The sequence below is a fragment of the Lepisosteus platostomus genome, chromosome 10, assembly GCF_059453375.1.
Source record: "Lepisosteus platostomus isolate fLepPlt1 chromosome 10, fLepPlt1.hap1, whole genome shotgun sequence".
In the NCBI taxonomy this organism is placed as follows: Eukaryota; Metazoa; Chordata; class Actinopteri; order Semionotiformes; family Lepisosteidae; genus Lepisosteus; species Lepisosteus platostomus.
The window spans coordinates 54194591-54217161 of NC_142620.1; the positions used below are offsets into that span (position 1 = coordinate 54194591).

At 45.7% G+C, this 22571-nt stretch overlaps 2 protein-coding genes and 1 long non-coding RNA gene across 5 annotated transcripts in view; 2 read left to right on the forward strand and 1 right to left on the reverse strand.

Moving 5' to 3' along the window:
* kdrl (kinase insert domain receptor like) overlaps positions 1-4003 on the forward strand; it is a 60993-nt gene extending 56990 nt beyond the window's left edge. For 2 of the 3 annotated variants that reach the window (XM_088597322.1, XM_088597321.1), the window contains exon 30: positions 1495-4003. In XM_088597322.1, the coding sequence (XP_088453448.1) occupies positions 1495-1693 (199 nt within the window). In that variant the 3' untranslated portion in view covers positions 1694-4003. The remainder of the gene's footprint in view (positions 1-1494) is intronic. The other variant, XR_015924962.1, reaches the window with a different exon arrangement.
* A 2-nt stretch (positions 4004-4005) lies between these two features.
* LOC148654087 (uncharacterized) lies at positions 4006-11216 on the reverse strand. The gene is made up of 3 exons (XR_015924963.1): positions 6380-11216; positions 6100-6202; positions 4006-4729 (listed from the first exon to the last, which is right to left on the reverse strand). It is a non-coding gene; the product is annotated as an uncharacterized LOC148654087 (long non-coding RNA).
* Positions 11217-16257: 5041 nt separating this feature from the next.
* cdx4 (caudal type homeobox 4) lies at positions 16258-22063 on the forward strand. Its single transcript, XM_088647343.1, has 3 exons — positions 16258-17243; positions 20689-20834; positions 21108-22063. Exons 1-3 carry the CDS (start codon positions 16802-16804, stop codon positions 21414-21416), a joined length of 897 nt encoding a protein of 298 aa, XP_088503469.1. The 5' UTR covers positions 16258-16801; the 3' UTR covers positions 21417-22063.
* The last annotated feature ends 508 nt before the right edge of the window (positions 22064-22571 follow it).

Sequence of the window (22571 nt, forward strand, 5' to 3'; positions counted from 1 at the left end):
CAACACAAACCTGGCCTAGAATATTCATAAAATATTGCAGAATAAAATCCTCATCGTCTTTATAGGAATTAATTATAGAAAATACATAATTAAATAAAAAAGTAGAATATATTACTAAGAGTACTGGAAAAGTTTGTGCTAATGTTTCTAATGATGGGCAGTGTTGCTCTTCTGGAGACGAATGAAAGACACAGAGTGTGGATCGACATGCCTCAAGCTCGCGGGCTCTGTTCGGCCCTCTTGGCTGCTGGAGACGCCCAGCCCCTGTGCTGCAACGGAGAGTGCCATCTTTCCATGCGCAGCAAACCTCCCTCGGAACACAGCTGCAGCCCTGATCTCAGGTGGGAAGAATTCAGGCTGGGCACGGCTTGGCCACGTCGTGCCACAGGAAAATAAAAAACCGAATCCAGGCTGGACGGCCTCCCAGTCATCTACCTATTCAGGAGGAGAGCCTCTGTGGGAGAAGTATTCCATCACCCCTGACCTGCAGTCACTTTATTAAAGCCAAGCATGGCTCTCATCGTGCAGCCGGCCCCACTGGGCCTTTGTCTGACAGAATTCCACCTGGCAAACGCAGCAGGTACAAACAGTGAGCAGCATGCCTCTTTCAGTTAATTACAGTCCGACTTAATCCATAATGGCAAGGAAGCTCCCATCCATCAAGAAGGTCTGAGCCTGTCCCTCCAACAAAGGCGCACAATAACGCAGATTTTATTAGCAGGCAGCACAGCCTACAAAGCAAGAGCCCAGTGCCTGCCAAACATTGTGTGTGTCGGAGACGGATCGTGGGAAAGAATGATCACGGAAAACCAGCTTGGATTCTTGGTGCATTTTTCCGGCCCATCTCTGGACAGGGATGTATATGACACGAGGTTTCCACTAAATCAGTAATAACAACTGGTGGTAATAAGCAGAGCAGGAGCAATAACATTGCCTGATGCCACAGCTTAGAGAACAAGTACCGCTGTCCCGAAATGTTTTTGTCTGCAAATGTTCCCCTGTACCGACCACCTGCAACCAATTAAAAGTCCTGAAAGATTTGCCGTTGCTGTCCCGCGTATAATAGCGCCCCTTCAGTCTGTTCCGTCTTTGTTAATCCTGCCGGCGTTACTTGGTAAAAAGAGCTCATGGCTCATATAAACAATTGACACGCTCGTACTAAACGGTCATATTCTTTCAGGTGGTGTGGTGGTTCAGGTGGGGAGCTGTGTCAGTGTGCGTAGTCTGCAAAGGAACAAGCAATAGGTTTATTCCATGCTCTTAAGAGAAGAGAGAAAACACTTTCTCTTTTCAGCAGGGAATAAACCTGTTACATATTCTTTTCTGTATCGTCAGTCACGCTGCGGTACAGGTTGTGTCAGCCAGGTTGGCTTGAATCAGGGCGGGCTCAGGTGTCGCTTCCCGGCCCTTCGGCTGAGATGAGGCGGGGCACCTGGCGCGGGGCGGCGGCCTCAGGCTCGGCGGTAACCGTGTGGCTCTCTGTCTCCCGGGCAGGATGAAAGCCGCGAGTAAGAGCAAGGAGTCGGTGCGGTCAGAGGGCGAGAAGGACACCGCCAAGTGCCAGCCAGCCGTGCCGTCGCTGGACTTCGGGCTGGAGGACCCGGCCGTGCTGCCGATGGACCCTGCGCTGGAGTGCCACAGCCCGCCCCCCGACTACAACTACGTGGTCCGTTACTCAACCCCGCCGGTCTAGGGGCCCCCCCCCCCCATGCGCCCTGCCTCTCGCCCCTCTCCCCCCTCGTCACAGACCGCCGGGCTCCCGGGACAGCTCCCGCGGCCCGCCGGCCTGCGGGGCAGGCTCGGAGCGCGACCCGCATCTCGTACGGCCTGCCGAACAGATCAAAGAGCGCCGCCCTCAGCAGCGGCTCAGACAGATGATGCTCACGCAGCGAGACTCGATGCCCATTAATTCATCCGTTCGCACAGAGAGACAGGCTCAGGGCACTCGTGTGAAGAACAAGGGGTATTTACTGTGAACACGCAGGAGCTGAAGACACTCCTGGTAATGTACTTAATCGCCTCTCACACTACAGGAAAGCCCAGCGGCGCTTCCTTCAGCAGTGTCTGCCATGAGGGTGGGATCTCATAGTGCCAGTAATGAGGAAAGTTCTTACAGCCTTTCTGAAATAGGAAAAGGAAGCCAGATTTATATATATATATTCGTGCTCTTCCTCATTCCGTATATGTATATTTTTATAAATTGGAACTGGAAATGTTTTATTATTCGTATTGCTGTATCTTGGCTCAACATTGACGGAAGAAAATGGTGAGAGTTTTTAAAATATTAAAAGTAATATTTCATAAACTGAAAGAATTTGAAGAGAACAGAAACAAGCTTGGTCTGACTAAAGCTGCTTGTGTTTCATTAAACCTCCCCGCAGGTCAGGCCCCAGAGCAACGCAGTTTAGAAAACAGGGTAATGAACACCACATTACTGATAGAAAAAGGAAATAACTTCACCGACCCCTGATTTTTCACTATTAACGAATCCTTTCACACTGTCTTTGTAATAAAACAGATCATATTGCTAATAACACTGAGAAAAATCCTCTGTGGCCAACTAAAAGAAATTGCACAACTATATCCTGAAAAACATTTCATGGCACTGTCTGTTTTTGTTTAAATGACTCTCTTTGAACAAAAATACAGAAGTCTGAAAGCGTTTTTTATATATACATAGTGTACAACAAACACCAAACCCTTCAGGGTAATATATAGATTAGATTCACAAAATATTCAGAAATAACTGTACAACATGCTCAGGGAGCTCCATTTCACTTATAGTCCAGTTAGGTCAAACACTGAGTTTTTCTTTGTTTCACAATTACACTGGTCCCCCAAAAAATGAAAGGTTTTTACTCTCTCAGGAAGCAACTGTGATAGTGCACCACTCTTCAGGAAGTATCAGTGTTGGTTTAAAATTAAAATCAAAGAAAGGAACATCCAAGACAAAGGATTGTGCCAGTACTTAGCACATAAGCACTGTTATAAACAAGAGAAGACAGTCCTCTTTGTGCTTGTACGTTGATGACAGTATTTGTTGTGGAAAAGAAATTTCAACACTCATGCACAGGAATCCACATTAAATTGTGCAAATCAAGTTGAATCTTTTGTCTTTCCATTCTGCCTCTAGTCAAAACAAAACTAAATGTTTTTATTGGTGAGATCTGACAGTGGGCGTGTAAGAGAGCAATACTTATGGGGGGGAAAAGAGATTTGGTGTCAGCTGCATCAGCACATGTTTTTTTTGTAAATACTAACAATTGTCTCTACTTCTTATTGAAAAGAAAAACCTTTTATACCACATATGCTGTTGTACACTTTCAGGAGCATCTATTTAAAGATATAGATTTTCTACTGTTTGTGCATACGAGAATGTTTATAATTAAGGAGCTTCTGTCACAGGTCCACTTCTCTTTCAACAACAATGTCAGTAACGCTTGCAGGGCAGGCTAGGATTCTGTGTGTCTGTGAATGTGCTGGTCACAAAACCAAATCTTCCAACACAACAGAGTATCCCCGGCTTTCGGATATGACATTTCTAGCCATGTAAAAGACTAAAAGGTTTCTGTCAGGAGAAACCAAGATGACACTATCATTGCCTTCAGAGCAACCAGGAAGGCCACTCCTCTCCCTGAACAAGACCCCAGTGACCGTGTGCAGTATGTAGGAATAACCCGCTCTCCGAGCGCCTAGCTGCAGTTATACCAGGTCATCTTTCCTCAGCACAGCTGCCAGTAGCCAGCCCTGTAAATGTTCACCACCAGCCAAGACGTGCCAGTAAAACTTTGTGTTTGGGTCCAGACGAGACGTGGTACCTGAGAAGTAGCTTACTGCCAAGTGTTATTTGTATAAACTCGGAGTGTTGTTTTTGGGGGGTTGTATGAGAAGCATATGCACTGATAATTTTGTCTGTCTTCCATATTGTAGCTGCGTTTATACAAATGTATTTTTTATTAACCAACCCAAAATAAAAAATAAAGATCTATATATTTATACACCAGCACTGGCTGTGGCTCCCTTGGTTTGCTGCACAAACACAGAAATGCTCTTTTACTTTCAGAAAAGTCTGATTTTTTAATAAACTCCCGAAGAAGTGTGTCCGTCTCAGAATCGCCCTGTTATACCACCTCTTTGTGCATTTATTACTCCATGAAAGCTAATCGGAATCAAGCAATACAGAACTGAAGGACAGCATGAGCTCCTCCCTCCTTGAAACGGCAGAGCCGGACTGAAGGGTGCCCAGGACATGGGCCAGCAGTCGTGAGCAGTGTGCCAGGTTGTGGGGTACAGCAGTGAACGTCAGTGTGTCTTGTGACCCCTCCCAGCTGCCTGGACGCTGTCAGATCCGTTTCCTTCTCAACCAAGTCTCAGCAGCCCGTGTGTCATCGAGACGCAGAGCCCCACCTCTGCAGGGGGCACAGGAAGACAGTGAGTCACTCGTCTGGGCCTCCTCGGGCGGTTCGGTGCCAGCAGACTGCGGGCCCTGACCTCTCTGGCCTTGCCTGTCAGCGTCGCACTCGGGCTGGATCTCTGTCACCAACACCGGACCATCCCGAAGCACTGCACCGCGAGAGGACATCCATCGCCACAACAAGGAGAACAGGAAAATGCCGGCGATCTTCGGTGTCTGTGCCTGTCGATGTCCACCGCTTCCAGGAACGTGGACAGTGGATAAACAGCGAAAGGATGTTGGGGGTCGGGTCCATTATCTTTCAACATCTTCCTGCTGCAAGAAGGGAAAGAACACACTTTTCCACACAAGCACGAGCCGAACACACGAAACCAAATTTGAGGCACAGAGCACATCTGCGTCCACCGCGATCGTGTCTGTAAACCTGACCAGAGGGACGGAAGAGCTCCCCCAGCCCACTTTTTCCTCCTTCAGGATCGCTGCCCTGCGGGAGCTGGTCTGCTCCAGCGGAGACAGGCCACCTGCTGCGAGCCGCTGAGAGTGACGTGACTTATGCCAGTGCTGATGTTTCGCAGCAGAGGCCTTTGCACTGGGATGCTGGGGTTTCTCTTCCCCTCCATGGATGACTCATTTTGAAAATCCAGCTTAAAAAAAATTAAATACCTCGAAACACAGAGATCAAAGTGCTCGTCCAAAGTGAGGGCAGTCCCCTGGATACCAGCTCAGGTCATGTAGCAGATTATAGAGCCCCATTATAAATCATTTATTAAGTATGTCCTGTTACAATCCCCCATACTTCCTTCAGACCACATGACAGTGTTTGTCACTGTAATTAGCAAGCGGGGTGCTGGGGGGTCTCAAACCGAGTTCCGCTCGGATATAATTAACGAAGCCGACGGTAGTTCTGTTTTTGTTTCTGTCCTGAAACAATTGGAGGTCTGTATATCCCTAATTCCCACTTCCACGACCCCTTCCCAAGAAAAACAAAGGCCCGGGAAGGAGGAGGCTTTACTAATGGCTTCAACAGAGGCGACACGTAGCGGGCCCTGTGAAATCCTGCCAAAACCACAGTTCAGCAGTCAGAAGCGCAGCTTCACATACTGTCACACGTTAATTGGCTGTTACTATAACGGTCAGGCCACGCCCTGCCTAGTGCTAAACGTGCGCTCCGGCCACGGCCGCACAGTGCGGGGGATGTGTTTCCTGAGGACAGCGCCGCGAGGGCGGAGGAGGGCTTCCTCAGCCTCATCTGCTCTCCTACCTGCGAGCCCAACAACAGACAGGATATCGCTTCTCCATGAGGAGGTGAGACCAGCTCTCTTGTCCCCCCGGCTCTTAAGGACAAGAGGAAGTGCTGAAGGCTCAACCACAACCGTTTCAGCTAAAAAAAGAGCCTGGAAACGGAGCAGAGGACAGGGTGCCGATGCGAAGAATGGGAAGAAGCGCGTCAATACAAACAGTGGAGGACAGAGGAAAAACTTGTCAGAAAGCTTAACTGAACATTATTCTACTTGCCTTCAAGCAACACCATCAGCTATTTGCGTTTTCTGTTGTATTATGTTCTGTCCCCTGAGCATCCCGTGTAAAAACAACAGGACAACAGTAGGGCATGGCCGGCCAAAGCAGTTCTGTGCCAGGATGACCTTTGACTCGTCCCTTGTGTGAAAGGATGACCTTTAACCTACCTCCATGTGCCAGGGTGACCTTTGTCCTGCGCATGAACTTGAAGCCAGTGTCCATAAGCAGATGTATTAGTCTATCATGGTGTGTAAAGGAGTGTAAATGCATCTGGAAGAGCAGGAAATAAGACGCTTCAGTCGAACATTCCCTTTGCCTCACAGTCTAAAAAAAGGGAATTTTAGCATGGTCCTTCCTCACTTTAGAAAACGCATGTGCATTGACACTCTATCTTTATTTAACTCAAACTAGACCTCGGCTTAACCGGACTTCACAGAAGGCACCCACCTCTGCACACCTCCTGCAGGCCCGGGTCCTGTGGGTGCAGTCCCTGCACGCGTACCCACCCCCTGCAAAGGAAGGCCAGCTCTGTCTGCGCACAGCTGCACTATGAGACGTTTCCAGCAGACCCTGAGACACTGGCAGCGATCAGCTTTCTACTGCACACGTCAGAGCTCATGAGCAGACTGGAGGGTGTCGCAAGGTCTGTCTTCAGCACTACAAACATATGCTCGTGTATACAAATAGCAGGGCTGTGCTAGGGGCTGAGACTGGCTGTCATCTGTACGTGCTACAGCACATAAGCAGAACATAATGTCCCCCTAGCTTCATTCTCATTGCGCTTTTCAGTGGTTGTCTGCCGGTTCATAACAGTATGGTATTTCTATGGCAGAAGTTATTTTCAAGTTTTCATTGAAAAGTTTATAATGTCACCTACTAGTTGGCCACCATCTAGAAAATGAGATCAAGTTATTTCTGGTTTATATAAAGGGTAAACTAATAAACTCCTCTTCTATTTACAAATAATCACATGCCCATGTCAATTCACAGGAAGCATATTATTTTAAACAAGTCCAAGTAGGTACTGTAGCTCAGTCAGCATGCAATGGCTGTAAAAGAACAGGTCAAGGATCGTTCCATGGTGAAAGGGACAGAAAGAGACACAACTGTTCAGCTGTGGAGCCTTCTACAGGTGTGACACTTGAAGAAGGCTCTGCAGCATAACTCGTGTCTCTTTTCTTTCTCTGGCAACATGGAATAAACCTTTATCTGATCCTCATTTTAAAAAAGTGTTTAAAAACTCATTCAGAAGGCACTCAAGACAACAAAAGAATATCACACATTCATTGTGATATGTGTCCAATTACAAGACCATAGTGCTGTGAGAGGTTGCAGACAAGAGGAGCCCTTCAAACCCTCTTAATCACTCAGTAGTCAGTAGCTAATTGATCTTCGGATCTCATCCAGGTGTTTCTTGAAAGAACCCAGGGTATGAGCTTCAGCAGTATGGCTGGAAAACGATACCCACTCATATCTGTGAAACTGCTGTCCTGACTTCTTACAACAAACATCTGGACGAGATGCTTGGATCAGTCAGCTTCTAGACTCTGAAGTATTTCCCATACAGGGAAGATGGGCACTGTGACCGCCTCCCCTCTGTTGTCTTTCTGATGTCCTTATTCTTCCATTGTGGACTGTCTTACCCATAATATTTGTCTACATTGTTTGCTTTACTGTTACTGTGCCTATAAGGCTATTTTGTCTCTACTTTTCTGTGTAGGTGATTTGCATTTTAAAACCATTTATATATGAGAGATTGTCTCACATTAACTGCAACTCTTTGAAATAATCGGGAAGAGAAATACAGACAAAACATAGTGTGAATATTGCGCAACATTTCTGCGAATGGAATTAGCACTATCCCGATGGCATTCTTAAATTAAAAGCTAGTTTTGCATGCACTCCATTTTTCCACTGATCTGTATTTTCCTAAGTTTCTCTTAAAATGAAAATTGAACTGAGTCCTTAGCTGCTTCCTAATTAAAAACACATGAATGAAAAATGGAGTGAAATTTGTTAATTAGTATATCCATCTGAGCATTCATGCTTTTTCAAAATATTTGAAAAGCATTCTGAACTTTTGAGGTGCCATCCTGCTCTGTGCTGGTTACCCCAGCACTGCGTGGAGCTCTGTCTGTGTAGCAGCCAAGTATTTCAAACTGATTAATAGAGTCCTGATGAACAGACAATCCACATCACAGACACCACCTCCTCCAGCACCACACTACAGCCTTCTGATACAGTCAGCACCTTTTTACCCAGCTAAGAATTTGTTCTCTTTTGGCAGCAGAAGGTTTACTAAATGCTCATGCTGGGTTTCAAAGGTGCGTGTGATTGAAAGTGTAAAGCCGTCGTAAGGGCCAGAGTCTCACGGAGACCCTGATGACCAAAAAAAAAGAACGAAGACAATCGAAACGCATGTTTAGCATTTCACAGAAAAAAATAGGCACTTTCAGGGTGAAAAGAATCTATTTCTATTTCATCCATTCTTTCGAACTGCAGGAAACGCATTTCCAGAAAAGCCATCAGTCTCATCAGAAAATATGAACACTGCAATATTGGAGAACGCCCGCGTGTCTTCATGTGGGCCGCCCTCTGCTGGGACTTCACAAGGCACTGAAACTTGGTGTCGTCCGGAGCCGTGTTCAGTGTTCTCCCACACCTTAATTTATCTGTCTGCTCTTTTCCGGATTTTCACTTTATTACCAAGAAGAATAAAAGTAGCTTTTTACACAATCGAGGGCAACACTGGCGCCTTGCCGTTACTACAGAAGGTGACAAACCAGGCGAACCGCAGAGGTCATCCAGGAAACACACAGGAACTGTATGACAAAATAAGAGTTTCACAGTGGTCAGCGCTGGGGCCCTGGGTTCAGCTCCAGACCTGGGGTGCTGTCTGTGTGGAGTCTGTATGCTCTGCCTGTGTTCGCATAGGTGTCCTCTGGGTGCTCTGGTTTCCTCCAGACTCTGGTCGCCCCGCGACCCGGACTTGAATGAAGAAGTTAGAAAATGGACGGAGGGCTGTATTACGACAGAGCATGAATGTAAAGAATATCGCCTTGGCGGCGTCCTTATATATCTCTAGCGCAAGCAGCAGCTCTGAGAGCTCAGAGTCCGAATGAGGAGAAGCACTGCGGTTAACAAACAGGCCAGGGGTCACAATTCCAGGGGGCTCGATGATCTTCATTCACAAACGACAAACGACTTGCGGATGTCGGTTTCTGAGAGTTCAGCGAGCGAGTTCCCAGAACAACACTCCCTCCTGCCCAGTGGCAATGCCCCGGCTCCGACAGCACAGCAGGAAGCGCTGACCGGCCTGCCCTGTCTGGCTGCCGGCCTCAGGATAAAGCCCGTCTCCTGCCACTCCTCACCCGACAGCGCTGCCCAGGCGCTCCGGCCGAGCTCAGCAGGGCGGTCCCGCTCCGGGACCGTGGCGTAAGAAAGCCTCTTTAAAGAAGCAGCCGCACCTGGCGAGCCGGGGTCCGGTACTGGTACACCAGCACTGTCGGGGCCGAAACTGTTTCAGGTCAGCAAGAACTGAGCGGGAATGAAAATCTACAGACACGCTGGGCCTCCGTGACCACAGTCGGACAGTTAAGACACTAAACTCTTTGTTCTGTCACCTCGTTATAACTTTGATCCATACCAACAGGTCATACCGCAAGGTGTGGGAGGTGGGAGTTTGGGATTGGAAGTCCGTCCTTTTTTAAAAAACAAAATAAACCGATCTGCTGTCACATAGAAATAGCTACTTGGTGTAAAAAAAATGATCACGATAATTGTACAAATTCTCCATGCCGGCATGTCAGAGAAAATGCCATCAGATCTAATAGCCCCTTTGTGTACTTTCTGAATGTTATGCACGACAAATTAAATTTATTATACAGCGCCTCCAAAGCCCAGACTACATCATTTTAACTCGTACGTATGCTGCGATAACCCCGCATGACTCAGACTGCTGGTTTGCGCAGCGCGCAAGGGACCCGGTGCAGTTCGATTGTAAACAGCGCTTCCGCCTCTCAGGACACCCTTGTCCTCCTGCCGGTTCGAACAGCCGTCTGCTCGCTCGCTGCACCTTCGGAGACAGAAACCTTGGTATCGATTCTCAGGCGGACAACCCTTCCTGTTATCCCTGCCGAAGAAAGAAACAAAACGCGCTCTGAACCCAGAGCAGACCTCCGAGCTTCCTGTTTTTACTGAAGAAGTATGTGAAGACGTCAGCCCCGAGAAAGGGGCTGATCTCCATGTTCAGGTCCATCGGCTGGCAGGGAACAATACCTCTATAAATATCCATCTAGGTCACATAATGTCTCACTGCGGCCAGTCCCTGCTGTGGGGGCGCTGGGGTCGCCCCGTACACACTGCTGTCCCCTCTCTGCTCTCCCCAATCACGTAGCTCAACCCAAACACCTGCATCGGATTTAAGGTGAATATTTCCAGGGCTGTCCCCGCACCTTGGGGTGGTGTTTGAGTAACAGCGCCCCCTCCAGTTGCTCCACCCCCTTTCTTATACAGACCTTTTTTTTTAATTGCTGCTGTTAAATATTCTAAATTAAAAAATTAAAGATAAAATAATAATAATAATAAGGATCCCTTCTATTTATATAGCGTTTTTTTTTATTTCAAAGGATCATGGACTTTCACTCAAAGTGAAAGCGCAGCTGATTCCAGAAAGTGAGAAATCGCCTGACCTACTGAGTTCAAGGCGAAGCTTGGTTTGAGACCCGACCGTGCGAGACCAGAGTCACTCTTACGAAAAAGTGTCGCGATATCTTTAATAGCCAAGACGTCGGGGCCTCATTTAAGGCCTTTCCAGAGGGTTGCACTTCCTACGACAGGATGTCACGACACTCGGACACTGCTGCGCAAAGGCCAGACCCAGAGGTTAGAGCGCCACCTACTGGTCTCCAGCTCTTCCTACAGCAGCGGTGTGGGTTTTCCAGCTCGGGTCAGACCCCGCCTTGCTCAGCGCCAGTGATGTCGCAGCTCGGACACGGGTAACCTCTCTCTTCGCACAGCTTTGGGCTGTGTTGTCGGCTCAGCTTGCAGACACACACGACCCCCGACTCTTCTCTGGTTCCCTTCATTGTTCTCCGCGGACTCGGGTGTACGAGCCCCTCTACCACCACCCCCGCCCCGTCTTCTTCCTGACCCCAGCCCTTCCTTCGCTGTCGCTCCTCGTCTGCTCTCCCCCGACAGCCCCTTTGAACAGAGGCCGGGAAGGAGCCGGGCCGCCGGCGGACGCTCTCCCGACGTGCCGGGCTGCTAGGCCGGGCTGGAGCGACATCAAACATACTTCTTGCACACGCCAAAGAGGGCGAACTTCCTAGTTTGGACCAACAAGAACTTAAACAACAAAAAAAAGCTTCACTTGCTGTGTGCATAAACAAACCGGTATGCCATTTTCATGAGCTTCTGTTTTGCCCGGGGACGTTTCTGATTGAAGATTTAAACGGCCGCTGTGTCTCGTGTGTTTTTGAGGCCCCTAGCGCCGTTGAAGGGACCTCGACGCTGTTGATGGCAAATAAACCTTGTCTTTCTGTCACCTGTTCATGAGTGCATTGTAAGCACAGCGTGTGAAAGTGTGTTTTAAACAAGGTGGCGTCTGGCAGAGTGTTCTCCTGAGGTAACTGGCCCGTTTTTGCATCACTGGTCACTGAAGGATGGTGACGATCTGTTCTTCACATCCAGCAAACCAGCTCCAGAGTCATTCTTTCCCCAGGGACAGGTCTCATGTCGGATAGACTCTGTATATCGATTCAGATTATTACTCGGAGGCGGTTAGAAGAGATGCCGAAGTTAATAACTGACTGAATACGTTTTTCGTATTTAAACAATGCTGTTGTCTGCAACGGTGGGGATCCGGACATTTCGTTGATTTTACTATACTGAGGAGAAATCGAGCTGTGAAAATCATAGTTTTCCCCTCAGCTTGAAACGCTTGTCGCGTGTGAGGTGGCTGACTGATATTTTGGCGAAAGTCTTTGTAAAAATATTCCTTCTAGAAATAGGTTAATTTAAAAATAAACACAATATAACTAACGAACGTTTACGATCATTGAAAAACGTTTTAAAACGTTTTAAAAGTAGGGCATGGGTATGATTACTTAAATTCCCTACATGTATATTCCCTTTACAAGAAAAAAATATAGATATTTTGTCTATAAAATCCGATGAAACACTTCCTATTCAGATTCTGCTATAAGAGTGTCTTGTCGAATAAGATGCATTAAAATCTAGGAGAGGACATCCTCGCACTGTCCCGCTGAGCAGCGAGCACAAGTCCGCGGCTGGCATTGCTCGGGTAAACCGCGCCCTCTGGTGGACAGAAGGGAGTCGTGCTAATGGTGCGTCATTTTCACCGCTACAAACAGCGGGCGTAAATCACAAGGTCTAAACGTGTAAAAACCTACCCGGTTTATAAATCACTTTCCACGTGGCAGCAGTTTCATTTCAAGCTGATGTCTATATGTGTCTGTTCTCCGATTAATAAAATTCTAACCCGTTTCAATAAATCGGAAAGCAAGAAGTAATACCTTTATGTTATGAAAAGACAATTACAGACACTTTCCTTCACTTGATCCTGAGTGCATTCGTGCATGTGTGGTTGACTTTATACTTTTCGTGCTTGACCTCTTCTTTGGTTGCGTCTCTGGCAGGTGGAGCCTCTGTTGTTTCTGGCGTCATTTCTTACTGCTGAAGCTCGAAGAAAAAGGATGCGGACAGATTGCTCACTAAGATATTTCAATACGATCGTTTCAGATAGAAAAAAGCGCCAGGGGGATACTTCTCGCGATCCACAGACCCAGTAAATCATATATCGTATGTACCTGAACCTTCGTGTCTTCTTGCATCCGATTTCTGAAGAGGTGAAGCGCTCGATTTCCGCAAGAGGGCAGCAGAAGACCGTTATGCAAAGGAAGAGGGTCCCACTTTCCAGATTTAGGATGTTTAACCTAACTCTGCCGGTAGAGGGCAGCCGCACTTCAGCTTTATTCGCTCATCAGAAGACATCAGCATCTGTAGCCTTACTCCTGTTTGATTACCCGACAGTCACTAATTAAAGACTTTCCTACGTAACCAGCTGCAAAAAACACAAATAGTCTTTTTTTTTTCCAAAAGTGGATATCAGACTCATAACAGCAGGAGAATAAGACCCTAATATTCTATCATCTCAGCGTTTTCTACCTTGGAATTAGCAGTGCTGCTGAACTGGGTTCAGTTGTGGACTGGGGGTGCTGTCTGTGTGGAGTTTTTATGTTCTCCCTGTGCTCCAGGTGCTCCAAGGACACCCTGGTGGGTTAATTGTCTTCTGGAAGAAGTGGGCCTGGTGCAAGTGTGTGTGTCTGTGTGCCCTGTGACGGACTGACATCCCAACCAGGCTGTATCCTGACTTGTTTCTGTTGCTTGCTCCAGATCCCCTGCATCCTTGAATTGGATAAAGCAGTTAGGAAATGAATGTATGGATGAACCTGGAATTGTAAAATATCATTAGTATTGTAAATCAATCAATTGTGAGACTAAAGAAAAGTTCAAATTTCTATTTCAGTAAAGTCCTGATAATATATAAATATATATATATAATGTAAAAATAAAACACTGTGAAATTATTCATAATACACACTTAACGCACTTAACGTACTTAAGGAAATGACTTTGGCAGTAATGTTCCTCCTTCAGAGCGTGCTGGTAAAATCATCACTTTACTGCATAGAGTTTAAAATATCTTGGCCTGTCCAGTGAAGCTTGGAAATACCATGAAAAACAATAATCCTAACACACTACACATCACGGCTTTATGATCTCAGCGCCGGTCTTTACTGACAGCCTGCCTGAAGTGACGTTACAGATCCCGAATGTCTGCTGTTGTGCTCGTCGCAGCGAAGGTGAGCACTGCGGACTGATCTGGTCACCTGACTGTGGTGTCCAGCAGACCTGACTGCACACACTGGGCTCAGGTAGTTGTGAACACTTAGGTTGTGGGGGGGGAGGGGGGTGAAGAGGAATAAAAGAAAAAGTTGACAAGAAAGTGTCAAGGGTTAATGTAGAAACCTGTAGCCAGATTCCCCGCCATCGACTAGCTCTTAAAACAATGTGCTCAGTGCATGTCTCAAAATATTGATTGAGTCACCCAGGTGGGGCTGCACACTGGTGGTGGTGGAGGGGATCCCCATGACCTGTAAAGCGCTTTGAGTAGAGTGTTGAGAAAAGTGCTATATAAGTGTAAGCAATTATTAATTATTATTTTTATTAATTGATTTTTGACAGCTTATGTTGTACCTGCCAGCTCTAATGGGAGCCCATTAAAACAACGGACAGACCCAAAACACTGGGAACGTGGGAATGCTTCTGCTGTGGAGGCCGGTGTCACTCTGCAGCCTGGCTGACCGAACAGGGCAGCCTGGGGCAGCCGGGGCAGCTGGGGCAGCCTGGGGCAGTCTGGGGCAGCCTGTGTGTCTATCACCCTGCCCGTGGCCACTTGCCTCTGGAAGATTTGATGCACAGCGCTCCTGTTTAGGTGGAGATGTACATCTTACGATTGAAAAGTAAATTTGGCCCACACCGTTATGAATGCCCAACGTGTATATCCTCGGTTTTTCTTACTTTTATTTTTGGGCATTTATCATTCCATCCTACTTTAAAAAAAAAAACTTAAGAAACAACATGGCTAGAAAGGTACAGTTGATTCTGTCTTACCTGAACCAAAACATTCACCTGACAGGTTTTAGGAATAACTTCGGAATAACAACTAATATAGCACACGTGGGAGAGGAAAACTCAAAGTTTGTACTGCCTGCATAGGCCACAACAGATACTGCTCTGCAGACACACTTGTCTTGTTTTGACTCTCCTTACTGAGCCATTAGTCCTAATACACTGTTGTTCTTTCATGCACTCTGTCCTTTTCAGCAAGAAATCTGCCTTGTGTTTATATATGGCAGATAGCATGTGTGTCCATTTGGACCCTGAGATCCTGAAGTGGTTTAAAATCAGGCTGGCAGTAGCTTTGCCGTTCATACACTCCTGTGCTCCTCCACCTTGCACAACACCTTCATTTTTTAAAACTCAACACACTGCCGGTTCTCTGGTCCGTGTCTCTCACTTTCAGGTGCCCCCAAGACTCAACGCCCCCCGCCAGCGTGAGGAACTGTGATATCACTGTCATGATATTCTTTATGATTTGAGTGTAACTGTGGTAAATGTAATTTTAGTGCCATCCTGTGAATCAAGTATTGCATTTTTTTTTAAAACAATCTTTTTTTGTTCATCCTATAGTCAGCCCTTGGGGCTATAATGAATATAACAATATTGGACTATGTGCACGCCTGCATACTTCGACCTGAATGTTTTTGATGAAGATAAACCTTCTGCAGAGATAAACCTTGTCTTCTCCTCTACCTTCCGCAGAGATAAACCTTCTCTCGCCCTGTTTGTCCTAGTCGCACACCGAGTGAACACAGAGCGGCAAGCGGGCGCGTATCTCCAGCCTGTTGCAGTGCTGAGGGAGGGGAGGTGGAAGTCCGGGTTCCTTTCAACCGGAATTAGCCGAGAGGTGTGAGCCTGAAGTGTTTAGGTGTGAACGGCTCGGAATGGGAAAAGTTCGCCTTGACGCGATGGGGGCGGGGGGGGGTCTCATTATAATTTGCACCGCCGTCTTTTCCAGTTGATACCCCCGCGCGGGCTGCGAGGCGTTTAAACCGTGGGCATGAGAGTGTGGAAATGTCACGTTCCCATACTGACAGCTTCCCCGAGGCGGACCGAGCGTGCGAACTCCTCCCGACACGTTCCGCTCGCTCGTGTTTCTACTGCAGTAGTTCGGTGTGTCTGTGTGTGTGTGTGTGTCTGTGTGTGTGTGTGTGGGGGGGGGGGGGGTAGGGGTCGTGTTAGTTTTATTCTTGTTATATTATATACTTGTTCTATTATATATATTCTTGTTATATTCTTTTTATATTTGTTTTTATTCATACGTCCTGCCTCAACATCAAAAGTCGCACTTCATTCGCAGAATATAGTGACTTTCAACTCCCAGAAATTAAAAGTGGAAAAAGTGCCAGAAGGAGACCGGAGTGATGCACGTTCCCGAGGCCCTCCCACAGTCAAGTAGTCGCCGGCTCCGGACAGCCCTTGAAAACCGCGTAAAAATGACAAACCTAATACCTGCTTTGAGCAATAGGGATAATTAACGGATTCACCTCCACCGATCTGGAAGAAGTCCAGTCACAATAACACCGCAGTAGAGACTCGCGCGTTTCAGTGTGTGGTGGTTTCAAAGGTTGTGATTCCGTGACACCTTTAAAATAACGCGCCCGAGGGGGGGGTCTCTATCATTTTCAATTTCCGGTGTTCATTTTGTGTTTTTATTCCGAGATCTCGGGATCAACGTCCCGGCGGGGTCTGGTACTCAGGCGGCCGGCTCTCACTCGAGGCAGGAGCTCTCCTGCTAATAAAGGAATGGCGGTGACGTCCCTGGCGCCGATGCTGAGATCGGCTCAGATACACACACGTGTCAGGGAGGGGGAAGGAGCGGGGTCGCAGGCAGGCAGGCAGCAAGGTGAGTTTGGCGGGGTTGTCATGTCTTCATTTGAATGTAAATCTCACGGGTCGGAGGACTCATCTGACGTCAGGGGATCCTCGCTATGGCGTTGCCACCAGCCAGCCTGTCAAGAGCGCCTTAATCATGTGTGATTGAAACACTTCGGCCAGTGCAGCGCCTGACCAGCAGCAGTCCCCAGAGTCGCGGCGGACAACGGCAGAGACCGGAGCAGTGTTGGAGGGCGTTGGAGCTTTGAGAGAAGTCAGTCCGGCACACCCGGGGACAGCAGCATGTCGCCATAGGACGGCGGGGGGACGTGTGGGCCTTTTCTCAACATGTACGTGGGATACCTTTTGGAAAAAGAAGGCAGTATGTATCACCAAGGACCTGTGCGCCGTTCCAGCATCAACCTGCCGGCACAGAACTTCGTTTCTACACCGCAGTACTCCGACTACACGGGATACCACCATGTGCCCAGTATGGAAAGCAATCCCGCGCCGTCTTCGGGCCCCTGGGGCCCCGCGTACGGCGCGCCCCGGGAGGACTGGTGCGCCTACGGCCTGGGACCCCCGAACTCCTTGCCTGCGCCCATGAACGGCTCCTCGCCCGGGCAGGTCTCCTACTGCCCCCCGCCCGACTACAGCTCAATGCACCCTCCCGCATCCGGGGTGCAGCTGCCACCCCCGGAGAACGTGGCCGCGGCGATGCACTCGCCGGAGCGGGAGAGGCGCAACTCCTACGAGTGGATGAGAAAAACTGTGCAGTCGTCATCAACCGGTAAGGAAAGGGCAGCCGCACGTGTAAAATACTGACAAAGAACGCAAAACGTAAAATCAAGACTGCGTCTTATTATTATTATTATTATTATTCTTATTATTATTATTATTCTTATTATTGTTGTTGTTGTTGGAACTGCACAGACTCTGTGATTCTGTTACCTGCTGATTGATCTGCGGTCTCATCCAGTCGTTTCTTGATAAAAAAGCAGGTTTTCCGTGATCATCATTTTCACTCCAAATAATAATACCCTTTCTTATCGCTGCGTATTATTATGTTACCTATAACGACCTATTATAATTACTAGTATTACTGGTAGTAGTAATAGCTCTTTAACAATTATTACCGTGGTTGCAATGGTCAATAAAACGGGTAGCGTGTTTTTTTACAGCTGAACAGAATACATTTACTTAAAAATGTAGTTTCCTGTAATAGATGACTTACTGCTCCCTGCTCCTTGATAATTGGTTTTCAGGGCGTTAACCTTGTTCTTAATCTTGATATTTGGGTTTAATAAGATAGGCATGTCCCAGGAAAAAAGTATGCCCACTTTGACAACTATCGCAAAGAAACTGAAGGCGGATCCGTTAATCTAGTACTGCTCCTCGTGAATCTGAGAAGTGTTCAACCTCAGTGAACTGGTCTCGGTGATTTGTCAAAGGACGTGATTATTTATTTGAACACTGTTTATGTGTCAATTTCACGTACATGTGTTCCTATAAATGATGATATTTTCACGTGTATAACAACATATTTCCAAGAAGGACTCGTGTTTACCGTTTTCCATTCAGTAAACCAATTGAGAAAGTATCATTTTTTGCTTAATAATTCGTTTTAATTAAATTAACTCGTAGGTTTCAGGAAAGGCTATAATTGAAATAGTTCGCTTGGACTTGTTAGAACTAGAGATTGTCTTATTCCAAATTAATTTGTATAAAATGTATCAAATCGTTATTACCACGGAAAATGTCATTAGACAATATACATTTCAAACCTATATGCTACAGATTTACGCATATCTTAATTCACTATTACCTATTTATTCTTGGCTAGTCAGAATTTATTCCAAATATTCTGTAAAATATTTTTAAATGGTTCGCTGTTTTTCTATTTATTTTGCTGCTGTTTTATTTTAAAGAGCTATATACACACTATTTACTGAAATCGATTTTAACGGATACGTTTTTTCCTCAATTATATGAGGCAAAATGGTTTCAGCTTTTCGTGAAAATATACTGTTTTAAAACTTAATTCATTGATGACACTGCGCCTCTCTTATGACATTCAATCGTTTTTATTAGATCCAGTGTTGTTCGTATCGACAATCATTAACAACAACTAAAAAACTTTTAAATAAATATATACAATATATATAATAATAATAGAAACGGAAGTCTGGGAATTCAATGTAAATGAGTAATGAGAGCTGGCGAAGGCGATAAACACGATCTATTGGCGTGTGGTAGTATGCGCTTTGACCTCGGCTTCCTCGCAATATGAGGTTTTACTATCCTTATTTTTACTAGTATTTTTGTACACTTGTGGCATTCAATTGCAGGTTCAAAGGGTCGGGGTTGTCTGTATATTTTTCCGCGTATGAAGTGGAAAAGCCGGTGTTGGGTCGAGGCGCCAGCAGCGCTTGTAATGCTAATGTCCCTTCTCCCGTAAACGAGATGTGAGGTCTTATTTTTTTTTTCTCCAGAGCTACATTGTCCTGAGGTTTTGAGGGTTATCTGTCATATTCAGGCGGCGGTGCCCTTTCAACACTCAGTTTTACTTTGATATGCACCCGAACCTCTTCCTCGGTTCCTATTCTTCCGAGAGTTATATTGCCGGAAAGGGTGACGTTTTTCACAGCAAATAAAGATCTCTTGTCCCTGGCGCATTGTCTCGAGTGGTGACTCCCTGAATTTTATGGCCAAACTGAATACAGTCTGAAAGCATTGCTCATATCGGCAAAAAGGTTGTTGAAATTTAACCCACAATTCTGCGCATAAAATACCAAGTTTTGTTCGAATGCAAATCGTTTATTAAGGGAAAAGGAACCGTAGGCAGATATTTCAAATGCACACTGGAGGCAAATCTATGGTTCAAAACGCACAAGGCTTTTAAATTTTTAAAATATCGATCGCAATTCAGTGCGGACTGCTGTCCTGTGAGATGTGTTGCTATTTGTCCTGGAATACTTTCAATTTCGGAAAACGAGAATGAGCCCGGTGTCTTTATTCACGCTGATGCTGAAACTCTATAAACTTAACATTCGGGCGGAAAAAACAAACAAACGAAACGGGTTGTAACTATGCAGCATTATCTTGTATTCTCGCCGATAATCTCATATTCTCTGCAAAATATTTTGTTAAAAAAATCCTGTCGTGGTTTTAATTCCTTTTCCCAGAGATGAAAGCCCGCCGACCTTTGTTTATGGTTTGTAAATCAAACACGAAGGCTTGATCCTGATCCAGGCCTGAGAGGGCTCCCCGATACTATCGCCTTGTAGCTCTTTTGTGAGTCGTGTGTTGCCTTTTAACACATCAATGGAGTTTAGGTAACGTCTATGAGTGGCTTTGTTCTGCAGTTTGTTCAAAAAGTCACATCAAAGAACACCAGAAACACAATTTACAGGCATCTGGCAACGAAGCGAAACAGAGCCCCACATTACACAACATTTTTTCGTAATATTTTTTTATAATTTACCGTCAATCGATTCCTGCCAGTATGTTACAGATGCAAACGTGTCTTTGGCCATTTTAACTATGACCACGTAGCATCTTGCATAACTACGCATTAGCATTGCATGGTGTACAGTGGAAATGACACTGAAGAGCCGAAATTGTTACTTTGCTGTGGCGTTGGAACAGTGTGACTAACTGGGATAAACGCCAGATCATTTACTGAGCCCAATGGCCACACAGATAGCGTTCGCGGATTTACACGTTTTAAATGGAGTTTAAAAGGACTTTTCACAAATTCGAGAAAAATACCACATGCACGGAATATTTTAGCCGTTTTTTTTAAAGTTGTGTTATGTTTTTATTACAGACGGTTGTATTTTGAAGTGCCCCCTGGTGCTGTATGATTCATGATGTGCAGTCAAGGCAAAATAATCTCCTGGAATTATTTTTAAGACTTACAAATGGTGCTATTCTAAACCGGCAAAAACACTCGGGTTAACCCGCATGATTGCAGGGTCGTGTGCGAGTTAGGATAATAAGGAAAACCACAGCCATGGTGATCTCATTGTCCACATACAGTGGACATTTTTCTTTATCCTCACCGGGCCAATAGTAAAAACAGTGTAATGCAGAACACTTAAAACACTTAAAACCCCCGGTGGATTGTACAACCAATGCAATATAAATAATTTCCATATTAACACGAGTAATTGTTGTTGGCGTCGTTGTGTAAAATAATTGTGTAAATTGTGTAAAATGGTTTTCGGTTTCAGGTAAAACGAGGACTAAGGAGAAATACAGAGTTGTGTACACAGATCACCAGAGACTGGAACTGGAGAAGGAATTTCATTACAACAGATACATCACTATCAGACGGAAGTCAGAACTGGCGGTGAACCTCGGACTTTCGGAGCGACAGGTAGAAAGAGTCCAGATTCTAGGGGTTTGGGAAATTGTTGGAATGATGGAATCTATTTTAGTGTAAGTGGAGTAAAATCCTGACGCCTGAAAGATATTTAGATCTGAGTTACCCAGACTTCACTCACAATTCAACGGCTTAATCTTCTGAGGCATTGCAACCCGTTTAGCAAGGGTTAAGAAGTTTCCCCTGTATTTAATGACATTAACGCCGTTCCCCGATGGAAAAACAAAAAAAAAATCATTAAAATTTAACAACTCTTTCCCTCTGCAGGTGAAGATCTGGTTTCAGAACCGTAGGGCCAAAGAGAGGAAGATGATCAAGAAGAAGATGGGTCTGTCCGACGGCAGGGGAGGCTCGGTACACAGCGACCCGGGGTCAGTGAGTCCTCTCCCGGTCCCACCTCCATTGAGCCCTTCGGATATTCACGGGTCGATTTACCAGCCACCTGGGATGAATACCTTACCACCCATTGGAAATATACAGCAAATTACTGTTACCGTGAAAAAGGAGTCGCAACTGGCGACGTACAACCAGGCCGAGCACCCTGACGCACTGAGCAGGCAGTTCTGCCCAACTTAAACTCCCGCTTTTTTCCAAACTCTCCAGAGCGAGATGTTCAACCGTCTTCGACAGGATACAAATGCAAAGTGCGAGTCGAATTTTTTTGTGACTGAAAAAAAAAAACTGCTGCAGGCTCTTCTTCGTTTTACTACGTAGTTTAGTTATTTTTTTATAAAAAGAAAATACAAAACGTCCCCACCGTCAGTGTTCTCAGAACCACAATAACTTTTTTTATTTTGGTAGATCGTTTCTTCGCGTTTGGTTTGTTTATGAAGATATAAATATCGTTCTTTTGTATGTATGGTGAATGTAAAAAAAATACTTTTAAATGTTTGTAAATTAAAGTAAAAAAAAAAAAGAAAGCCTGATTCAGGTAGATGTTTTAAAGAAGTCCAACGTGAATGGCCTTATGTTTCCCAAGAGGAATTTCTCCAATCAGTGCTGGAATTGCACGGGACTAAGGACTAAGGGCTTTGAGGCTGTGCTGGCGCACCGAACCTGCACAGAACCGACTCCTGCAGGTCGTGTGCCCTCTGGGGCGACGCACAATTTCGATGCCTGCGTGAGGCAGGTGCAATTCTTTATACGTCGAGTTAATACGGGTACATTTGAGTGCAAACGTTCAGTGCTGTAAATAAAAATGTTTCCTTTGTTTTTTTTTTGCAATTAAGGAGTGATTTTTTTTCCTCTATGTGACGCAAACGAGGGAATCGTCTAGTTTGAGGAGGAGATTGGAGACCTGAGTGTTAGAAATATGAAAGACTCACTATGAACGTTGAACCTGAGTAAATATCCTGCATCCATAAGATCGTGATAATCTTCTTCGTGACGTGACTATTTTTAAAGTATTTCAAGTATTTTTTATATTAAATAATATTAAAAAAAAGTGTGGAGCTAAATTATTCTCTGGCATCCTAGAATGAGACGTTGTAGTTTTGTGATATTTGGATTACGCTTCGTTATTTTCTGTTGGACAATAATTGTTTTACAACGAAATTTCACGTCAGACTAAACTATAACATTTAGCCCACTGATTTAACTATCTCGAGTGAAAAACAGCCGACTGACGTTTCCCGACGGCACCACGAGAAAGGACCAGAAGGCTCTTCTAGGTTAAATAAATTCAACAGCCTTCAGGGTGTATAAGAATCAGAAATGACAACAAGAGAAGAA

Excerpts from the sequence above, each read along its gene's own strand:
- cdx4 (XM_088647343.1), top strand. The coding sequence starts at position 16,802 with ATGTACGTGGGATACCTTTTGGAAAAAGAAGGCAGTATGTATCACCAA. Across the intron at positions 17,244-20,688 it reads TGTGCAGTCGTCATCAACCG|GTAAAACGAGGACTAAGGAG; the intron begins GTAAGGAAAGGG and ends TTTCGGTTTCAG. Across the intron at positions 20,835-21,107 it reads TCGGACTTTCGGAGCGACAG|GTGAAGATCTGGTTTCAGAA; the intron begins GTAGAAAGAGTC and ends TTCCCTCTGCAG.